The sequence below is a fragment of the Bubalus bubalis genome, chromosome 4, assembly GCF_019923935.1.
Source record: "Bubalus bubalis isolate 160015118507 breed Murrah chromosome 4, NDDB_SH_1, whole genome shotgun sequence".
Lineage (NCBI taxonomy): Eukaryota > Metazoa > Chordata > Mammalia > Artiodactyla > Bovidae > Bubalus > Bubalus bubalis.
Window position 1 is genome coordinate 127,902,795 of NC_059160.1, and position 24,005 is coordinate 127,926,799.

The 24,005-nt window shown below is 37.5% G+C and overlaps 1 protein-coding gene across 7 annotated transcripts in view; it reads right to left on the reverse strand.

The window, feature by feature from the left end:
- Positions 1–24,005, reverse strand: part of LYST (lysosomal trafficking regulator) — a 175,453-nt gene that overhangs the window by 83,443 nt on the left and 68,005 nt on the right. For all 7 annotated transcript variants that reach the window (XM_044942047.1, XM_044942046.1, XM_025284538.2 and 4 more), the window contains 8 exons: positions 23,089–23,262; positions 18,059–18,219; positions 16,844–17,034; positions 14,474–14,719; positions 9,512–9,685; positions 8,451–8,600; positions 4,410–4,547; positions 2,757–2,955 (listed from right to left, as the gene is read on the reverse strand). In XM_044942047.1, the coding sequence (XP_044797982.1) occupies positions 2,757–2,955; positions 4,410–4,547; positions 8,451–8,600; positions 9,512–9,685; positions 14,474–14,719; positions 16,844–17,034; positions 18,059–18,219; positions 23,089–23,262 (1,433 nt within the window). The remainder of the gene's footprint in view (positions 1–2,756; positions 2,956–4,409; positions 4,548–8,450; positions 8,601–9,511; positions 9,686–14,473; positions 14,720–16,843; positions 17,035–18,058; positions 18,220–23,088; positions 23,263–24,005) is intronic.

The window sequence follows — 24,005 nt, forward strand, 5'->3', positions numbered from 1 at the left end:
AAGAGAAGCGAAAAGCAAAGGAGCAAAGGAAAGATATAAGCATCTGAATGCAGAGTTCCAAAGAATAGCAAGAAGAGACAAGAAAGACTTCCTCAGCAATCAATGCAAAGAAATAGAGGAAAACAACAGAATGGGAAAGGCTAGAGATCTCTTCAAGAAAATTAGAGATACCAAGGCAACACTTCATGCAAAGATGGGCTTCATAAAGGACAGAAATGGTATGGACCTAACAGAAGCAGAAGATATTAAGAAGAGGTGGCAAGAATACACAGAAGAACTGTACAAAAAAGATCTTCATGACCCAGATAATCATGATGGTGTGATCACTCACCTAGAGCCAGACATCCTGGAATGTGAAGTCAAGTGGGCCTTAGAAAGCATCACTACAAACAAAGCTAGTGGAGGTGATGGAATTCCAGTTGAGCTATTCCAAATCCTGAAAGATGATGCTGTGAAAGTGCTGCACTCAATATGCCAGCAAATTTGGAAAACTCAGCAGTGGCCACAAGACTGGAAAAGGTCAGTTTTCATTCCAATCCCAAAGAAAGGCAATGCCAAAGAATGCTCAAACTACCACACAATTGCACTCATCTCACACGCTAGTAAAGTAATGCTCAAAATTCTCCAAGACAGGCTTCAGCAATACGTGAACCGTGAACTTCCTGATGTTCAAGCTGGTTTTAGAAAAGGCAGAGGAACCAGAGATCAAATTGCCAACATCCACTGGATCATGGAAACAGCAAGAGAGTTCCAAAAAAACATCTATTTCTGCTTTATTGACTACGCCAAAGCCTTTGACTGTGTGGCTCACAATAAACTGTGGAAAATTCTGAAAGAGATGGGAATACCAGACCACCTGACCTGCCTCTTGAGAAATCTGTATGCAGGTCAGGAAGCAACAGTTAGAACTGGACATGGAACAACAGACTGGTTCCAAATAGGAAAAGGAGTACGTCAGGGCTGTATGTTGTCACCCTGCTTACTTAACTTATATGCAGAGTACATCGTGAGAAACGCTGGATTGGAAGAAACACAAGCTGGAATCAAGATTGCCAGGAGAAATATCAATAACCTCAGATATGCAGATGACACCACCCTTATAGCAGAAAGTGAAGAGGAACTAAAAAGCCTCTTGATGAAAGTGAAAGTGGAGAGTGAAAAAGTTGGCTTAAAGCTCAACATTCAGAAAACAAAGATCATGGCATCCGGTCCCATCACTTCATGGGAAATAGATGGGGAAACAGTGGAAACAGTGTCAGACTTTATTTTGGGGGGCTCCAAAATCACTGCAGATGGTGACTGCAGCCATGAAATTAAAAGATGCTTACTCCTTGGAAGGAAAGTTATGACCAACCTGGATAGCATATTCAAAAGCAGAGACATTACTTTGCCAACAAAGGTTCGTCTAGTCAAAGCTATGGTTTTTCCTGTGGTCATGTTTGGATGTGAGGGTTGGACTGTGAAGAAGGCTGAGTACCGAAGAATTGATGCTTTTGAACTGTGGTGTTGGAGAAGACTCTTGAGAGTCCCCTGGACTGCAAGGAGATCCAACCAGTCCATTCTGAAAGAAATCAGCCCTGGGATTTCTTTAGAGGGAATGATGCTGAAGCTGAAACTCCAGTACTTCGGCCATCTCATGCGAAGAGTTGACTCATTGGAAAAGACTCTGATGCTGGGAGGGATTGGGGGCAGGAGGAGAAGGGGACGACAGAGGATGAGATGGCTGGATGGCCTCACTGACTCAATGGACGTGAGTCTGAGTGAACTCTGGGAGTTGGTGATGGACAGGGAGGTCTGGCGTGCTGCGATTCATGGGGTCGCAAAGAGTTAGACACGACTGAGCAACTGAACTGAACTGAACTGATATCATATTCTTTGGCTCAAAACAAACACAACAAAACAAAATTTTTCAATTACTCCTGAGTAGAACACAGGTTTAAGTTCTCTGATCTTATATTCAAGGACTCATTTAATATGATTTTGTGTGTGGTTGAATAAATGATGATCCCAAGCTATATTTATGATACTATTTCTCTGCTGCTGCTGCGTCGCTTCAGTCGTGTCCGACTCTGTGCGACCCCAGAGACGGCAGCCCACCAGGTTCCCCCGTCCCTGGGATTCTCCAGGCAAGAACACTGGAGTGGGTTGCCATTTCCTTCTCCAATGCATGAAAGCGAAGAGTGAAAGCGAAGTCGCTCAGTCGTGTCCGACTCTTAGCGACCCCACAGACTGTAGCCCACCAGGCTCCTCCATCCATGGGATTTTCTAGGCAAGAGTACTGGAGTGGGGTGCCATTGCATTCTCCTTTACAAATCTCCTATATTAGGTAAAATTCACTCTTCTTTATTTTCTCTATTTTTCCTTGCTTTAAGTCACTCTCTTCACCTGATAGTAATTCTCTAATGCCCATGGGAGATTATTAATCTATTAAATCTCTCCACATCTGTCTGATGAAACCCTAACTCTCCTGAAATCAAATCAGTTCTTTTGTATCTATAAGGTACTTGCCAGATGTCATTTATTATAATTATTTCAGCACATACATTTACCCTCACCTCTTGGTTTTTAAGCTCTCTGAAGGTACAGACTATGTCTGGTTCACTGTATGGCCCTCTGTCCTGTCCCATTTCCAGTGTGTAACTGAGCAGTTTCTAGCACAGAGGTCATTCAATGAATATGAAGCAAACATGGATCAAATGGGAAGAAAAAAACGAAAGTGGAAACAGCCAAGATCAAACAAAAATGATTATACCTACCTATGTGCAAAGAAAAATAGAAGTTTGTGGGGTTGTGACAAACGTAAGTATTAGTAGGAGGATGAACTGCTAAAAGGAAATTGAAGATAATCGTCAATAATTCCAAATCTGGAGGAGATCCAAGGACTTCTGCTGTAATTTTCACAAAGGATCTACAAACCTCTTGGGGCATGGATATAAGCTGCCCCTCTTTGTGTTCCTGAAAAAAAAAAAAAAAAACTCTCCTTAATTTAAAAAGAACTGTCAACTTAACTAACATTTCTCATTTAAGCAAGATAATTCTGTTTAAGATAGAACTGTGTTGGTTTCCTGCTCTAGACTAGATATTTACCATAAAACTGAGTTGCTGTTTCTCTATTCAAGCAATCTTGCTATGAAACTTTATTAAAAGCAACGGCCCATAAATGTTAGCTACTACTAGTACTACTGTCACGACTGCTTCTGCTACTAGTTTGGGTTTAAAAGAGAAAACTTCTGATAGACAAAACTGGTTACATGGATAGAGTATGTTCCAGTCGACAAAGTTATTACTCGCAACAACTCAGAGAGGTTTTATCCTTCATTTCTACAATATGAAGGCCTGAAGTGATTGTATGACTAACTTAAATCACATAGAAAACATCTCAGTAGTGCAGCACAACTCAAACTCAGACCTCTGATCTCCTTCTACTGCATCATCTACTGCCTGGAATAATCAGACCTGGCAGAATGCTACATTATTGCCAAAAATTAAGACAGATATAAATAAACTACTTATATATTCCAACTCCACCTCCCCAGTGCATAGCAGCTGGCTTCTAGATCAAGGCTAGATCTTTCCTCTCTGTCCAAATACACAGTATATCTCTACATCCACTCTTCTTCATATATTCTTTTGTATTGCTGAATCAGAAAACTTAAAATCTAGATATTAACTTTAACACAGGTTAGTTTGACTACCTCAGATATATGAAGAGAAGAGGGGTCTACAAAAGTCAGTCAAGATCTCACAATGGCCAAGTCAAGACAAGAACATAGATCTCCGAACTTGCAATTCAGTGTTATTTCTGCCACAACCATCTCCCCCCCCCCCCCCCCAAATCGTACCCCTGTGACATCCCAGTGCTCCTGGTCACCACTTCAATTACTCATTCCTGAGTTCAGCCCAGTCTAAGCTTCTTCACCTTTGCCCTCTCCACTTACTCCTTACAAATAGTCACTGGTATCCTACCTCATTAAAAAAGAAACAAAAAACCCTTAAATTGACCTATTGTGAAGCTTTTGTTAACAATCTGTTTCTCTTTTCTTTTGCCTTTGGACTTCTTAATAATCATGTATTCTCACTACCTCCGATGATCCACCTACCACACATGCTTAAAGTTCCCAGAAATCTGGGTCTTGCCTTCTTCATTCTGATGAAATCTTGTAAGCTATTAAGAATTTCCAAGCTGATGGCATTCTCTCTGTCCACATTTTCCGGGAACTTCCTACCTTATTTGGCTCTAGAGACCACCCCTGTCTGGGCAGGTTCTCCTCTCTCTGCCCATTTTCTTTACCTCTTTCATAGAAAAAATTTCATCGGAAGTCCCACAGAATTTCAGTCCATGGTATTCAGTTATTAAACAAAAATCACTGCAGAAAATATCTCCAGAAGTAAAGTTACATAAGGAGTACCTGCAAAACCTGGCAAGTCAGTAGAAAGTGATGAACCACTCGAGCTTTCAATAACTGCTTAATATTAAACATCTGCTGCTGGTGGTCTGCTCTGATGAGGACTTCTAGGGCTGCCAGCAGAGTTTCCCAAACACCGTGCTGAGAAAACAAACATATGCACAGGGTTACTGAAAAACCTGGCTCGTGCTTTTTAGAAGACATGCAATACATCAATTTAACATTGTGTAAACACTCACAATTTGTCAAAGATTAAATCTGTCTGAAAAAGCAAATCTAAAAATTTATTCCCAGATTATTATTTTTTTCTGACAATAGGTCATTTCTAAAAATTTCTGTTCAATGCAATGCTGCATTAGGGGCTTTAGGACACTAACCTTTCTGTGGCATTAAATGATGCACAGTATTTTCAAAAGATGAATTATCTTGGGGAACTTATTTACTATTTACTATAGAGAAACACATTATCCACATAAATTGTTTGCAAATAATGTATTTTCAAAGAGCATTATTAAAAACATATAGACTTCAATGCTAATTTGTGTACTCAGCATTTAATCAAATACTTTTAGGAAAAAAAATGTACTAAATTGAAAATATTTACTGACAGTGTAGAAATTCTGAATTTTTGGACTAATTTACTTTTAAGTCCAAATTATAGAATCCTCCACACAGTTACTAAACATGCAGTTTAAATAATTAGCATCCTCTTAGGGTACTTTAAAATGCTTCTCCCATAGTATTCACAATAATAGTGAAAAAGAAATCTTACATAGACAACCACTACTGAAAGATAATCTTCACCTCATTTTATTACTTCAAATGATCTTTCAACAAAGCTATCAACAAAAAGCAAAATTAACGGGTTTTGGTTGTAGGTTTGCTGTTTTTCCTGCCATTATATGATGGAAATGAATAATGAAAAGGCCAAGGAATTGATAGACTTAATCATACTATTCTAACCAAGGCCTCTCTCTTAATAGGACAGGATCAAGAAGCCCTGAAAGAAAAAGGCATATGAAAATTTGAAGACAAAGCAGCTCAAATATGAAAACCTGATTCAGGACTGAAAAATAATACTAAAACAGAATAGTGCCTAAGTAAACCAACAACCAGACAACCAATGAACAAAAACCAGAACAACTCAGCTAAAAAATCAATTAAAAAAGAAAATTTAAAAAAAAAGAAAGAAAATTTTATCTCAAATCCATTGAAGTATCCATGTATACCAGTTTCGGATTTGACCAAAAAATACTTTGCTTATTAGTCAAACTTTTTTAATGCTCAAATTAGCATCCTCTTTTGAAATACTAAAACAGCTGTCAATTTTTAGTTAAGATTCAATCTTATACTCTACAATTGAGCTATTTTTTTATTACATGTTTATATTCATACCGCCTTCGATCCAATTTGTTTGCATTTACTAACACTATGTTCATTAGCTTTCTCTCCTTGCAACATCATGGGTATTTTTATACATACGTATATATGTTGTTACTGTTTAGTTGCTAAGTGGTGTCCAACTCTTTGTGACCCCGTAGACTGTAGCCCATCAGGCTCCTCTGTCCAGAGGATTTCACAGGCAAGAATACTGGAGTGGGTTGTCATTTCCTTCTCCAGGGCATCTTCCTGATGCAGGGGTTGGACCTGTGTCTCCTACATTGGCAGGCAGATTTTTTACTGCTGAGCCAACAGAGAAGCTCACAAATGCATATATATTATACGTGAATGTACATGGAGATGTGCATTCTGAAATTCTGAAAGAGAATTTATTCAGAATGAGAAGTCACAATGAAATAGAAAGTTTTAAAAACTGAAAAATACCATAAAATCTAGAAAAAGCTAGCTGCTTGACACAGCTCCATAATACTTCCCCCTGTGTTTCGTAGGAGCATATTCTTGGACTGCTTCTTCATATAACAATAATTTGGTAATATAATTTTATAAAGGAGAATAGAAAAATAATCTGTCTCTCCTCTAGCATGTTTGGTCAAAATTTATTTTTGTTAATGATAGATTAGAAAAGTTTTCTTTAGCTTCATAACTCATTATTGATAGTAAGTCTGGGGTGACTGTTGCCAAATTTGGAAGCAACCAAATATTTTAAAATTGTAAAGGTATACACGTTGAATTGGTCTTCAGTTGCATTTGATGATAATGGTGTTACACTCTAAATAACTCTAGACAATCTACAGTCTACACTAGAACTGAGGAGGCTCTACGAACCAAACCATAAAAACTATACTTTAGCTACTAGGGCAGAAGGAAAAAGCCCCACATTCACTTTTCTTGCTGGGTCCTTGTGAAGACCACACAATCCATCATCCAGTTGTTAAGATTGCCTAGATCTAAGATCAAAGCATGTTCCTTAGTTTATGCCTACCGTGAAGCCAAGACTTCATAGCCTTGCTCCGCAAATGGATACAGCTCTGACTTCTGGGCAACATGGCCCTCCTACTCAGAAGTGTGTCCGTTTCCCTCTCCTTGACTCAACTCCACATACTCTTAGTAGGATTCCCTTTCAGAGTTTATGGTAAATGCAAGTCTCCAATTGATTCAAGTGTTTTCCAGCATGAGTACTGCTCTAACTACTTTACTGCTGCTACTGCTGCTGCTAAGTCGCTTCAGTCATGTCCGACTCTTAGCGACCCCATGGACTGCAGCCTACCAGGCTCCTCCGTCCATGGATTTTCCAGGCAAGAGTACTGGAATGGGGTGCCATTGCCTTCTCCAACTACTTTACTACCTGCAGCCAAAGTTCTGATCCTGACTCTCCAGATCACCATTATCTATGGCTGTCTAAAACCTTGCACAGAAATTAATCTCTAGATTTCCATTTACAATTAATGCTACACTGAAGCAGTAAATTTGTTTTGTTTTTGAGAAGACTGATTAGATGAATATTTAAAAGCACTTGTTTCTCTGTGCAGCAAAGAAAACAGTCAACAGAGTGAAAAGGCAATATACAAAATGGGAGAAAACACTTATAAACCATATATGAGATAAGGGATTAGTATGTAGAATATATAAATGACTCCTACAACTCATTAACAGAAAATAAAATAACTCAATAAAAAAATAATCAAATGTCCTGAATGGACATCTTTCCAAAGAACATATACAAAGGGTCAATAAGTATATGAAAAGATGCTCTTCATCAACCAATCATCAGGGAAATGCAAATCAAAACTACAAGTTATTATTATTACCTCATATTCTACAGAATAGACACTATCAAAAAATAACAATTGTTGGTAAGCAGGTAAAGAAATTTGGAGGAGGAAAAGGCAACCCACTCTAGTGTTCTTGCCTGGAGAATCCCAGGGACGGCGGGGCCTGGTGGGCTGCCGTCTATAGCGTCGCACAGAGTCAGACACGACTGAAGCGACTTAGCAGCAGCAGCAGCAGGTAAAGAAATTGGATCCTTTGCACATTGCTGGTAGGACTGTAAAATGGTGCCTCTCTTACAGAAAATAGTATGGTATAGTAATTCTGTTTTTTAAAAATTAGAATTACTATATGACTCAGCAATCCTACTTTTGCATATGTGTCTAAAATAACTGAAAACAGGATCTCAGAGAGATCTCTGCACGTTTAGGTTCACGGCAGCATAATTCACAATAGCCAAAATGTGGAAGCAACCTAAGTGTCCGTGACAGATGAACAGATAAAGAAAATGTGGAAAACACATACAATGGAATAGTGTAAGAAAGAAAACAGTCTTGTCATATGTTATAACACAGATAACCCTTGAGGACACAATGCTAAGTCAAATAAGCCAATCACAAAAAGGCAAACTCAATGATTCCACTTGTATTAAATATCTAATACAATCAAACCAAAGAAACAGAATGTACAATGGTGGCTGCCAGGGACTCGGGGGAAGGGAAATGGGGAGCTGTTGTCCACTGGGTAGTCAAACCAAATGAAAAAGTTCTAGAGATCAGCCATATGACAAAGTGTATATGGTTAGTACTGTACATATAAAAATTGCTAAGAGGGTAAATTCATAACAAATGCTTTTTAGCCACATAAAGTACATGCCTCTGCTTTATTCCATATCTTCCAGTCTAGCAACAGTTCCTCTAACAGTTTAACATCCTGGATTATAGCATTAGACTCTACATCCAACTTAAATTCTCCATTCTCATTGATATGAATGATATCTTCACCACAGCAACCTTCAAGAAGGGTCTACAGAAAAACAGCATTAATACAAGATGCATCAATAATCAATCCAAAAATTCAACAGAAATATTAAGCTTTCAATCTTAGCAGTCATAACATTAAATTCAAAAGAAAATTACTGAATAACTCAGCATTTCACAAGGTATCTTTATCTTGTTTTGTACAACAATTCAAGTAATAAGAAAACCCCCAAATTTCAAATATTTATAAATGACTATTTAGTTTCAAATATGGAGTAAAATAAACTACATCCTATATTTAAAATTCAATGAATCTGTTGAATTTTAAACTTTTTCTAAGAAGTATTCATGCCACAAGTGTATGAATCTTGTTCACTTTAAGAGCTGGAGTCTGGGGGCATGGGAACAGGCATTGGTCTTTTGCCTTAATACTAGAACCCTCGGAAAGAAATACTTTCACAACGTTACCAAGTGCTTTTAATTAGAAAGGTATTTAAATATGTGATTACAGCTGAATCACAGTAAAAAGCTAATACGGCTTTAAGATAATAACTCTATAGCAGCACTGCCTCCTGAGAACTGCACAGCACTAGGTGTCTGGAGAACTGGGTTCGCCCCCATACCTGTGGGTTCTGAAGCAAGCAGCAGCCTACATGAGTCACTATCACCAGTCTACAGAATGAGGGGCCAGCCCAGGAGGTATCACTGGCTTATCAAGATCTAAAAATCTTAATTTTTTCTTATATTCTTCTAAAATGTTTTAAAGAAAATGAAAATGTAATTATTTAAATGACGAAAAACCCAGAAGAGCCTTCGTTTGATTAAATACATACTATCAAGTTTCCTTAATTTTCTTCAGGAATAACTGAAACACGAAACTCTATTACCAGGAGACTTAATGAAGAGGTAAGTATCACTGCATACGAAACCTTGAGAATCAGTTTTATGAGAACGTACCTTCAAAATGTGAAAGCCAACAATGCATTTTTGTTTGATCAACACCTGATGAATCATGGAAAGTCCATTACAGTTTTCTAACTCATGTATTCTCTCTTGGTTGTATTTAATTAATGAGAGTATAACTCTCAATGCTAATGCTTGAGTTTCTTCACAGCTACTGAGTTCCACAACCTAAAAAAAAAAAAAGTAGATAAATTTTTTCTAATTTTTTGAGATTAAAAATTTAACATGTGGGGTTATCTTCCATTATGTAATACCAACCTATCAGTTTCATTTGAAAGTTTATTTTTTATTGCTGACACTGTTTGTAATTACTTAAGAATTGTAAACAAATAAAACCAGTAAGTTCCATGCTCTTATGTCTCAAATATGCTATAAATTAACTATAATAACACTGATAACTTTAGAAGTCAGTAGCATTTTATTGGTGATCTGAAGTGTCAGAAAAATGCCTCATATTTTTGATGCTTAGTCAACAAATAGGCTCTATGTTCTATGCTGTGGAAGATGAAATAGACAGACTGCTCAGACTGTAAATAGGCAGACTACCTACCTCCAGTGGGGCCTGCTGATAGGTCAAAACATAAGATGTAAGAATAAAAACTAAGGATTGTGACTTGTACTTCAATTCCCCCAATGCTTTCTGGCAACTACTGTATGTAAGAAACAAACATCCTATTATGATTTGAAAAGGCAAAGAAGAGTGAGACAATATGAATGCATGAGAGCATAAAAACTACTTCTGACTCCACCCTGCTCAGGATGTGAAGCCTATGTGAAGAAGATCACTGGGAGAGAGAGCAAAACCACAGGAAGCAGGGATAAACAGGTGTCTAAGGGTGGGACGCAGTCAGGAGAGAGATGAAGATTGGATTCACAGTACATCTAGGAGGCTGCAGGCTGCCTATCTGGCTGCAACCTGGATGGAGGAGATTAAGCTCAAAAGGTAGGCTATACCTGTAAGGGTTTTAAGGAAACTGAATTTTACTTTTGTAGGGGAGGAAGGATACTAAACAGAGTTTCTGTATGTAAAAACATAGTTTAAAATTCTTTTTGGCAAGATCCTATATGTATGTGAGATAAAAAATTAATCATTTTTCCTGGGATCATCACTGTGTAAGAGTAATCAAAATAAAACTTTGCCCCAACCACTAATGCCAAAGAAGCTGAAGTTCAAAGGTTCTATGAAGACCTACAAGACCTTCTAGAACAAACACTAAAACAAGACGTCATTTTCATCATAGGGGACTGGAATGCAAAAGTAGGAAGAGATACCTAGAGTAATGGGCAAGTTTGGTCTTGGAGTACAGCACAAAGGCAGCAGAAAGGCTAACAGAGTTTCAACAAGAGAATGCACCAGTCTTAGCAAACACCCTCTTCGAACAACACGAGACGACTCTCAGTTCAGTTCAGTTCAGTTCAGTCGCTCAGTCGTGTCTGACTCTTTGCGATCCCATGAATTGCAGCACGCCAGGCCTCCCTGACATGAACTTCACCACATGGTCAATACCAAAATTGGACTGATTATATTCTTTGCAGTCAAAGATGGAGAAACTCTATACAGTGAGCAAAATCAAGACCGGGAGCTGACTGTGGCTCAGATCATGAACTCCCTATTGCAAAACTCAGACCTAAATGAAAAAAGTAGGGAAAACCAGTAGACTATTCAGGTATGACCTAAATCAAATCCCTTCTGATTATACAGTGGAAGTGCCAAATAGATTTAAGGGAGTAGATCTGATAGAGTGCCTGATGAACTATGGATGAAGGTTCGTAACATTGTACAGTGGGTGGTGAACAAAACCATCCCCAAGAAAAAGAAATGCAAAAAGGCAAAATGGTTGTCTGAGAAGGCCTTACAAATAGCTGAGAAAAGAAGAAAAGTGAAAGGCAAAAGAGAAAAGGAAAGATATATCCATCTGAATGTAGAGTTCCAAAGAATAGCAAGGAGAGATAAGAAAGCCTCCCTAAGTGATCAATGCAAAGAAATAGAGAAAAACAACAGAACGAGAAAGACTAGAGATCTATTCAAGAAAATTAGATACACCAAGGGAACATTTCATGCAAAGATGGGCTCAATAAAAGACAGAAATGGTATGGACCTAGCAGAAGCAGAAGATATTAAGAAAAGGTGTCAAGAATACACATAAGAACTATACAAAAAAGATCTTAATGACTCAGATAACCACGATGGTGTGATCACTCATCTAGAGCCAGACATCTGGAGTGTGAAGTCAAGTGGGTCTTAGGAAGCATCACTATGAACAAAGCTAGTGGAGGTGATGGAATTCCAGCTGTGTTATTCCAAATTCTAAAAGATGATGCTGTGAAAGTGTTGCACTCAATATGCCAGCAAATTTGGAAAACTTAGCAGTGGCCACAGGACTGGAAAAAGTCAGTTTTCATTTCAATCCCAAAGAAAGGCAATGCCAAAGAACATTCAAACTACCACACAATTGCACTCATCTCAAACACTAGCAAAGTAATGTTCAAAATTCTCCAAGCTAAGCTTCAACAGTACATGAACCAAGAATTTTCAGATGTTCAAGCTGGATTTAGAAAAGGCAGAGAAACTAGAGATCAAATGGCCAACATCCGCTGGATCACAGAAAAGGCAAGAAAATTCCAGAAAAATATCCATTTCTGTTTTATTGACTACGCTAAAGCCTTTCTGAGGATCACAAAAAACTGAAAAATTCTTCAAGAGATGACCACTTTACCTGCTTCCTGAGAAATCTGTGTGCAGGTCAAGGAGCAACAGTTAGAAACTGACATGGAACAATGTTCCATTTCTCAGGAAGAGGGTAAAGTGGTTCAAAACTGGCAAAGGCATATGTCAAGGCTGTAAATTGTCACTCTGCTTATTTAACTTTAATATTTATTTTATATGCAGAGTACATCATGTGAAATGCCAGGCTGGAAGAAGCATATGCTGGAATCAAGACTGTCAGGAGAAATAGAAATAACCTCAGATATGCAGATGACACCACTTTTATGGCAGAGAGCAAAGAGGAACTAAAGAGCCTCTTGATGAAAGTGAAAGAGGAGAATGAAAAAGTTGGCTTAAAACTCAACATTCAAAAGATGAAGATCATGGTATCTGGTTCCACTACTTCATGGCAAATAGATGGGGAAACAATGGAAACAGTGACAGACTTAATTTTCTTGGGCTCCAAAATCACTGCAGATGGTGACTGCAGCCATGAAATTAAGACGCTTGCTCCTTGGAAGAAAAGCTATGATCAACCTAGACAGCATATTAAAAAGCAGACATTACCTTGCCAATAAAGGTCCATCTATTCAAAGCTATGGTTTTTCCAGTCGTCATGTATGGATGTGAGTTCGACCACAAAGAAAGCTGAGCACCAAAGAATTGATGCTTTTGTACTGTGGTACTGGAGAAGACTCTTGAGAGTCCCTTGGACTGCAAGGAGATCCAACCAGTCAATCCTAAAGGAAATCAGTCCTGAATATTCACTGGAAGGACTGATGCTGAAGCTCCAATACTTTGGCCACCTGACGCAAAGAACTGACTCATCGGAAAAGACTCTGATGCTGGGAAAGATTGAAGGCAGGAGGAGAAGGGGACGATAGAGGATGAGATGGCTGGATGGCATCACTGACTTGATGGACATGAATTTGAGCAAACTCTGGGAGTTGGTGATGGACAGGGAAGTTTGGTGCGCTGCAGTCCATGAGGCTGCAAAGAGTCGGACACAACTGAGCAACTGAACCGAACTGACTAAACTTGATGAAAAAGGAAAAACCAAGTATACACATTTTGAAATTATACAAAGCTATAAAAGTAGATCACAAAATGTTATGAGAAGTTAAATGAAAAGTTTTTATTTTAAAACACTAGTTTAATATCTATCCAACTAGATACTACATGCAAAAAAGAGTATTAAAAATGGAAAAAGAAAAAGAAAGAAAGCTTAGAGTATGGCAGGTCAAATGCTAACCAAGTATTTATAAGCACAGTAACAATAACAACTAACATTGATATGTCTCTTATTACAAAAGTAATCAAAGGTGCCCCCACTAAAGAAAAAAAAGAAAGGGAGACATATGACAATGGTGCAGAAGTTACACTTAAGCATAAAACTTGGAAGTGAAAAAGATCAGGGTTGCTTTAATTAAACAAGGATTTGGACCACAAGGAAGTAGAAATGATTCGTACTGAAGCGAGACCATTTGTACCCTCTGTTTGGATTTCAGCAGTCCTTGAAACAGTCATGTACACCACTGTCTACTCCACCTCAGGAAAGAGATTGTTCCAGCCCACAGATGGCTAAACACAACAGATAAATAAACGTAATTCTCTAAAACAGTATCCATGGCATGAGTCAAACTTTTTGACTTTCTCCTTCTCTTTCAAAAAATTTCAATCCCAAATAAGTTATTTTTGTATTTATTTGTTGACCTTTATTTTTCTCCAAGCATATGGAAGTTTCAAGGGAAAAACAAGTTTCACAAATCTTGTTTTAAGAAATACATTTCTTCTCTATTTTTATTATAGCATTTTTTTTTCTCACTGGCAATACTAAATCTTATACACTTAATACTTAACGGTTCTAATTACATTTCTGGATAACAGAAGACTCTGACATCTTCATAAATTATTTAATTAAATTATTTATTTGGCTGCACCACGTGGCATGCAGGATTCTTAGTTCCCTGACCAGGGATTGAACCTGTGCCCTTGGCATTGGGAGTGGAATCTTAACCACAAGAACACCAAGGAAGTCCCAAATCTTCATAAATTAAAAAGAAATTTTAACAAAAAAATTATTGTGGTAGAAACTTTGATGACATTCTAAACAATGTGTGCTTTTTTAATCTTGAAAGTTTAATATAGTTGATACATAGCTTTACTGTTAATCAAAAAAGAATCCTAAAAGTTATCAATAATAAAGAAGTAGTTTCTCTTTAAATAAAATTACAATCAGTGATTCTTACCCTAGCAAAGAGAAAGACAAATATACCAGTTCCACCAATCTCATGCAGAATGCCTTGAAGGGTTTTACATTCAGTGGGCTGGAGATTCTTTAGATGATGAGGTTCTAATAAGATATTGTGAACTTCTTTTGAGCTGAAGGGTCTTTGAGAGAGTTGGGTTTTCATTTGACCTTTTAGTCTAATAACTGGCTCATAGATGGTGTACTGAGCAGGACAGTAAGTTGTATATACAACTGAAAGACTTTCCTGAAACACAAATATTTTCCTTCAATAACTAAACAGTTTAACAAGTACATTATCAACTAGCAAATGGATTATTTCAAAGTGAAAAGACAAGCAAAAAATCTTTTTCTTTGTTTTAAAAAAGACAATCGCACAAAACAAAGATAGACATGAGAAGCAAGACAGCTCTCCACAAAGAAAAAGACCCATTTCATTTAGGAGTGGTCAATACATGTAAACCATATGAAGGCTGAGAAAAATTCCAGCTTTGATCTTTTGAGAATAAACATGAAATTACACCTATCACCAGTAACAAATCCCTACCGTATTCATGTTCTATGAACTGTTCTATGCATTTATAAATAGTAACCAATCGTTACAAGCCTATGAGATGGGACTCTGGGTCAATGTATTCAAATGTATTTTGGTATTGAATTTGCTCATGGGTTGCCTACTCATTTAAATATGACTCTATAAACTAGAGCATTCTTTCCACTAGAATAAAACTCCAAACTATCAGCATACCTAACAAACTGAGTATTTCTCCCAACCAAAGGGTAGTTTTGATTAGGTTCTAGCTCTCTGTCAAATATTCTATCACATTACTTTAAAAATTATGGTAAACTTTAAAAACAATGTACTCTGAGGTGCTCTCAATGGAGGCCGCTACAGAAGATCACGCTTGTGGAAGACGGTGTGGCAGCTGGGGGCTCTGGGCTCCCATCCTTTTCAGCCCACCGTGATGCAAGTACAGTTTCATCAGACATCATCTAGCACCTCTGCAGACCAACCAAACTGATGACACAGTCTACTGTACATGATTATGCTGGGTAAAACAAAATCAAAAATCTACAGTAGTTTTCAATAAAAATCTGATAAAATGCCTGATTATCTGAAACAAGTCCCATCTGATACCAACACCTTGCTAGGAGGGCACCATGTCTGTCTGACCTCTTACTCATGTCTCATAACCCCAAAATAGCAAGCTAAAAAAGTCAGGCTTAAAAAAATATGCTTTCAAAAAAGATTTTTCACATAAAACCTGTATAATTTTGACTTGTGATAATTTCTGTTGAATTTTATGAATTATAACCTCCATTCTTTTCAGGCAAAATAAAAGGTTAAGAATATGTATTTTTTTGTGAAAAAGGGATTAACCAAAAACTAGAGAGCTAAAATTATCTGAACAAATATCCACTGTATGAGCTCCTTGGTCTTCCTAAAGCAGAGATACTCAGTGTGTGGGCCCCAACCAGCAGCAGCAGCATCACCTGGGAAGTTGTCAAAAATGCAAATTCTTGGGCCACACTTCAGATCTACTGAAGCAATCTGTGTTTTGGCAAGTCCTCTGGGTGAATCTGGTTGGATACTACCCATGCGTTATAGAACATTTACAATCTCTGGCCCCCATTCAATAACAGTGGACAGCCAAAATGCCCCTAACCTCCATTTTTGAATACTCCTTATGGAGAAAAAGATTGTGGGTCTAATACCAGATCTTTAGTTAAATTCTATATCTATTTTACCACAGATACTTAATACCACTCAAGACTTACATGTTTTAGACTATGAAGGATCAGTTTCCTAGTTGCTATAATGAAAAGTATCCATTACAAGCTCCTAAATTGTGTATTAGTATAACAATATATTAGAATAATATACAAAATGCAATCAAAAGTCTCATATAAGCAGAATTAGCAATAATTTGAAAGCAAAATTCCTAGTTGCTATTGATATTAAAGAATAAATATTCTAAAATCTGAATATGTATAATTAAAATTAATATAAATAAAAATTAGCACTTATTTATAAGTATGGAAAGGAAATATAATAAGCAATTTTTAAGGCTAACATGTATTATATATTATATCATAAATGTTTTTCTCAAATGATTAACAACAGGTATAACCTAAACTAATACTTAGTATAGAAATATAGTTCCAAGGAAAAGCAGATGAAAATTTGAAACCTGAAAACAAATTTTGAGGAAGTCAAAGTATTTTAATTAAAAAGAAAAACATTTGTAAGTAAAGAACATGTTGAGAAACAGAAAAGAAAAACTCTAAAAATCAAATCACAGCTAATTCACATTCAATAAACATACATAACAGTTTCTAAAAAGTTAAAACCTATAAAATGAAAACTTACAATTAAAAGACCAATGTCCACATCTTTGTTGGTCATAAAAAGTTCTCTGATTTGTTCACATTGCAAAATTTCTTTATTAATGTACTTGGAGTAGTCATTCACAGGCTTGCCATATTTACATGGCATTATGGACGTATGGTTGGGTCCACAAGCATATAGATAAAATGCCTCTTGCGAGCCAATCTTAGCCCCTGAATAGCAAAAAAAAAAAAAAAAAGTTCCTTATTTAAAATACTCCAGTATTACTCAGCCATTAAAAAGAATACATTTGAATCAGTTCTAATGAGGTGGATGAAACTGGAGCCTATTATACAGAGTGAAGTAAGCCAGAAAGAAAAACACTGATACAGTATACTAACGCGTATATATGGAATTTAGAAAGATGGTAACAATAACCCTGTGTACGAGACAGCAAAAGAGACACTGATGTATAGAATAGTCTTATGGACTCTATGAGAGAGGGAGAGGGTGGGAAGATTTGGAAGAATGGCATTGAAACAGGTAAAATATCATGTATGAAACGAGTTGCCAGTCCAGGTTCGATGCACGATACTGGATGCTTGGGGCTGGTGCACTGGGACGACCCAGAGGGATGGAATGGGGAGGGAGGAGGGAGGAGGGTTCAGGATGGGGAACACATGTATACCTGTGGTGGATTCATTTTGATATTTGGCAAAACTAATACAGTTATGTAAAGTTTAAAAATAAAATAAAATTAAAAAAACAAAACAAAACAACATATGGATTGGTATCATTACTCCTTCATCCATCCATCTATTTATTCAATAAACACTGTCTAAATGCTATTATGTGGCAGGTTGAGTAATACATTTTTAAAAATCATGTATTTCTTCTTCATCTAAAATTTGGTATTTTTATATAATATACTAAAATTATAAGTAAGAGAGACAGCCAGTCTAACTTTACCTGCTATAATGCATTTTCTAGAATTATAAAGTGATTTAATATAAGCTTCTCTTTGGCAGGGGGGTGGGGGAGGATATGTGCCTTTGCATTAAATATATGTATCAATTATAAGAACCACTTAGATTATAAATATGTTAAAACAGTACATCTTGGAATCTAGGAAATACAGTACTTATTAAGTACAAGTGAAGGAACGGGGATAAATACTTTATCCAGGACAATTAACTTAGTTTAATACTTGTTAACTGAAGAAAAAACTTGAAAATGCTTTAAAGGGGAAAAATATACCATTGAAGAGGAGTAAATTTCCCAGGTCCCATTTTCCAGCCAATTGCAAAGATTCTTCTTGGGATGATAAACAATGACCGATCATGCAAAAAGTTTTATTGCTGTCAGATGACAAACTTGTTTTCCTTGGAAGCATAAAATCCAGAGTAACGTCAGGCTTCCTACATTAAAAACAAAGTTAAATCAATTACTTCAGGGATTTTTATTTTTATTATTTTATTATTAGTATTTTTTTTTTTTTACAATATTGTATTGGTGTTGCCATACATCAACATGCATCTGCCACGGGTGTACACGTGTTCCCAATCCTGAACCCCCCTCCCACGTCCCTCCCCATACCATCCCTCTGGGTCATCCCAGTGCACCAGCCCCAAGTTTCCTGTGTCCTGCATTGAACCTGGACTGGCGATTCATTTCTTATATGATATTATACATGTTTTAATGCCATTCTCCCAAATCATCCCCCCCCTCCCTCTCCCACAGAGTCCAAAAGACTGTTCTATACATCTGTGTCTCTTTTGCTATCTCGCATACAGGGTTGTCGTTACCATCTTTCTAAATTCCATATATATGCGTTAGTATACTGTATTGGTGTTTTTCTTTCTGGCTTATTTCACTCTGTATAATAGGCTCCAGTTTCATCCACCTCATTAGAACTGATTCAAATGTACTCTTTTTAATGGCTGAGTAATACTCCATTGTGTATATGTACCATAGCTTTCTTATCCATTCATCTGCTGATGGACATCTAGGTTGCTTCCATGTCCTGGCTATTATAAACAGTGCTGCGATGAACATTGGGGTACACATGTCTCTTTCAATTCTGGTTTCCTCGGTGTGTATGCCCAGCATGGGATTGCTGGATCATAAGGCAGTTCTATTTCCAGTTTTTTAAGGAATCTCCACACTGTTCTCCATAGTGGCTGTACTAGTTTGCATTCCCACCAACAGTGTAAGAGGGTTCCCTTTTCTCCACATCCTCTCCAGCATTTATTGCTTGTAAACTTTTGGATCACAGCCATTCTGACTGGTGTGAAATGAAGCAAATGAAGCAACTGACAAACAACTAATCTCAAAAATATACAAGCAACTCCTGCAGCTCAATTCCAGATAAATAAATGACCCAATCAAAAAATGGGCCAAAGAACTAAATAGACATTTCTCCAAAGAAGACATACAGATGGCTAACAAACACATGAAAAGATGCTCAACATCACTCATGATCAGAGAAATGCAAATCAAAACCACAATGAGGTACTTCAGGGATTTTTGAAGTGTGAATGTTTAATAACGCAAAATTCTTGAACAAGTTTCTTGGTTCAGTATTGGATAATTGGTAATGGGCAAGAGAGAAGGATTGATTCTCTTGTCTCTTGGTCCAAGGTGCTGGTGGTCCACAACCCCCCAAAGAAGAGGAAGGGGCAGAGACGCCTGGTGATCCGCACCAGGCCAAGGGAAGAACGAATGGACATTTGTTGCAAGTTTCCTTTGCCACTTGACTTCTGCATATTCACCTTCCTGGTTTAAAATACGAATCTACCACCTCTCCCTGATTTTACCAGAAAGTCTCCCATCTCAGTACACAATTCCTAAAACCTCATGCCCTCTTCAAAAACTAATCAGGAAGAGTATCACTTCTTCAGGTTTTGTTCTGACAAGGCACTGAAATGCCAATGCTTTTTTTGCATTTTCTGTGTTTTCAGCACTAAATATTGCAGAGCTTTTGATTAATCTCTTGCTTTTCTTCATGGATAAAAGTTATAGGAATCCTCACAAAAGGCAAAGTAGGAAAAGGTAAACTAATGCTTTCTCCTAGAGACACACACGATGGGAGAACTTCATCTTCTTGTTTAAATGGCAGAGTGCCAAGCTCTTCCCTCATTCTAGAGTGTTTTAAACTCTCTTAAGATAATGAAGGTAGCTTGTAAAGACAAAGTTTGTAAATAAGACAAAGCACTTGCTGCTGCTGCTGCTGCTAAGTCGCTTCAGTCGTGTCCGACTCTGTGCGACCCCATAGACGGCAGCCCACCAGGCTCCCCCGTCCCTGGGATTCTCCAGGCAAGAACACTGGAGTGGGTTGCCATTTCCTTCTCCAATGCATGAAAGAGAAAAGAGAAAGTGAAATCGCTTAGTCATGTCTGACCCTCTGCGACCCCATGGACTGCAGCCTACCAGGCTCCTCTGCCCATGGGATTTTCCAGGCAAGAGTACTGGAGTGGGGTGCCACTGCCTTCTCCGAAGACAAAGCACTTAGAATAAGCTAATAATGAGAAATTCTATTTTGGTATATATTTATTTAAAAACTTTCCCTTAAGGCTTTCTATTCCATACTTAATATATACATTTAGCTATTTAAATAGGAATATTATTAACAAAGGAAAGATGTGACCTAACCTTTTTATTGAAGTTCAATTGACATACAACATTATAGTGAGATACCTTCTATTCCTGTGCAGGCATCTCTTTCTTGAACCAACTCAATGGCTGTAACTGAAACAGTACTGCCACCTAGTGGCACTATGACTTAATTCAGTTCTTAAGGGTAAAGAAAACCTGTAAAATCAATACAAGATGAGTTCAACAAACACTAAAATAATTCACACTATCTACTATGTGCCATATATTCCTACCAGATTTGTGTTCTGTTCATCAAATAACAACTAGCAGAAAATATTAACATTTTGTTCAGTGTTGTTACATCTTGAAATGTATTACTTGTAGAAATAATTTTATTAGTTCCGAGAGTGATATAGTGCCAAATTTAAATCAAAGGAATAATATATTCCTTATATTCCTTGATCACTTGCTCAATGCTCTATTACTAGATAAAATCATTAACTTATACCAAATGGTAAATTCAAAGTAATGTTCAAATAAGTGGGTGAGTAAAAATTGAGTGCGATGTTCATAACTTCAGAACTGGCCACAGAGAACATCTAGACACTCATTCTGAATATGTGTAATGATTAGTTTATGATTCCTATATCTGTCAGCCTGCCTGACTCACCAAAAGGCTGTAGGGTTAGTAAAGCATGTATGTGGATGGTCAGTCGTGTCCAACTTTTTGTGACCCCCATGAACTGTAGCCTGCCAGGCTCCTCTGTCCATGGGATTCTCCAAGCAAGAATACTGGTGTGGGTTGCCATTTCCTCCTCCAAGGGATCTTCCTCCTGCATCCCCTGCATTGGCAGGCAGATTCTTTACCACCGAGTCACCTGGGAAGCCCGTTAAAGAGAGCAGAGGGTTTTAAAGCAGGGCTCTATCCAGGCTCAGAGTCCAGGTTGAGTTTCAGCCACCCTCCTCACTGCAAGCAGCATTTTGGGTTTCCGCTGCCTCACATGGAAGGGCAGACGCATCTCTTACTTTGTTGTGCTGCTAGAAGGACTAAATGAGGTCATCTGTGCAAAGTGCTTACTACACTGCCTGGTAGGTGCTGAGAGTTCCAGAAATGAGAAGAGTGTCCAGCAGACTCTCACAGTCCCATCCCCAATCCCAACCAATTCAAGCTTCTGGAGACATATACTGATGTGCCACAGCTGCCTTCAGGCTTAGGCAGTTGTGAAGACAGAACTTCTCAGAAAATATTTTCTTTGGATTATAGAAATTGAGATTCAATGACATATTTTCATGTACTTTTTAAAATGAATAAACTGCTTCCTTTGGCAGACACTGCAGACTGGCTACCCCAAAGCTGTTCACAAGCCTCTTCTCCCAGCCTTCCTGAGGCTGCAAGGCTGTAAGCAGTTGACTCCCGCAGCCTCCAGAGCAGAGCTGACAGGCACACAGGCTTCCCTTCTTTCTCACAGGCCCTTTCCTCTGCCTGGCTCGCTCTTCCTCCCTCTTGTTCATGCAAAACTCCATCTCCTTCCTTCAGGTCTCAGCTTAAATGATCTCTTTCTAGATAGGTCTTCCCTGATGCCCTTCTCTTAAGCAGGAAACCAGGTATTTTCTGTTTCAGGACCCATTTGTTGTCTTCACAGTACCTATCATGATTTATACACACGCGTTTAATTGTGTACCTTGCTGTCTGCTTCTTCACTGAACTATGAGCCCCCAAAAGGCAGGGAACATGTCTGTCTTGTTTACCAAGCTCCCAGGCCTAATATTGCATGTGCTCAGCACATAGCAATTCCTCAATAAATATTTGATGAACAAATGAACGAAAAAATCGATTAATTTGTGCTGAGGGTATATGTTATCTCTATGATCTAATCTACTCTGAGAGACTTTAGAGAGAATTGGACGATAATGTATATAAAATACCTTGCAAAAGGTCTAGCCGCCTCATCCTGGATTCAAAGCTGCTGTCACGCAGCATCATCATGCCTGTTCAGTTTTCTTTCTCATCATTCAACTTAGATTTTCCTTCCAACCAGCTCGGTCCTTTCCTGTGTTATACTAGCTTCCAATTCTGTATTCCCTTTCATGCTATTTCATTCAATAAAATACTTTCCAACTCTTACACATCCAGGATACCTTACAACTCTCTCTGAGTTAAACTTTACATTAAGATATTTCACAAGATATTTCTTATTAATTTGACTCACAGTTCTCCTGGTTTGTAAAAGTCAAATAGTACTAAAACCAAACCTGGTATATTTCACCTGGTATATTTCTAGGTTTCTATCTTAATCTATCACCTGATATACTGGCTTATATTTTTTTCTAGTCATTCTAATTTCTTTTGAAACTCTAGATTTAATTTTGGTATTAGCTTTATTAGCCACTTAAATAATTCCTTATGGATTTATCTTATAATATATGGCCTTGCTGAACTAAATTCATAAATGTCTAAATGTTCAGATTTGTGCATGGTCCCCCAGATCCAAATATTAATCTTCAACGGTTTCTTCTAAGGCAAATTAATTTTGTATGTAAGTGATAAAAAAGAAAAATATCTCACTTGACAGATTCCTATTAAAATATAGTAAATTTCATCTACAGTCTTTTTGTAATTTGTATCAGAAGCTGTAACATATAATTAAAATTATAACTGAGATTATTAAGTATTTACTAAAAGTGTTTCATACCTCTGTCCAGAGATCCATATGGAGATTTTCCCATGGATATTCTTTTTCCCTTGGGGCTGCTGTAAGTAGGTGAGTACTAAATGTTGCCATTTGCTTGGGAGGAAAATATTCTCCTGTGATTCAACCTGTGCTAGTAACACAACTTTTGTATCATCGTTTGAATCCATGCAGACACTGAACAAAAAGAGTAAAGGTATAGGCTGAAACATGAAATTTCTGATATCAGTTTTTAACATGTATACTTAAGTATAACTCTAGATATTTAAGTACAATTTAAAAACCAGTTCTAGTATTAAACTAACTTGAAAAGTCAGGAGGTCTTTGTTTTATATCATAATCTGCTTGATTATTTTATTATACTATAACCTCAATTCATGAACTTAAAAATAGATTTGGCTCATTTGCTAGTATTAACAATTTGGGCAATAATCTTCAGGATTCAATTTGCAAAAAAAAAAATTTATTATTACTATCTATATACCCATTTCCCTTTTAGTGCAATGTTTGCTTCGTACAGAAATTAATACATATACATAAATATCTAAATGCTAGTATGTATCATTGGTCTAACCTACTCTGAGGGATTACTAAGAGAATTAAGATATAATTTACATAAACTACCTAGTAACCTTTATAACATTTACAGAACACAGATCCCGAAGTAAAATATTTTACTTAAATTTTAATAAACATTATTGTAGTTCAGTTGCTCAGCAGTGCCCAACTCTTTGCAACCCCATGGACTGCAGCTTGCCAGGCTTCCCTGTCCTTTACCATCTCCCAGAGTTTGCTCAAACTCATGTCCATTGAGTCAGTGATGCCATCCAACCATCTTGTCCTCTGTTATCCCCTTCTCCTTCTGCCTTCAATCTTCCCCAGCATCAGGGTCTTTTCCAATGAGTTGGCTCTTTGCAGCA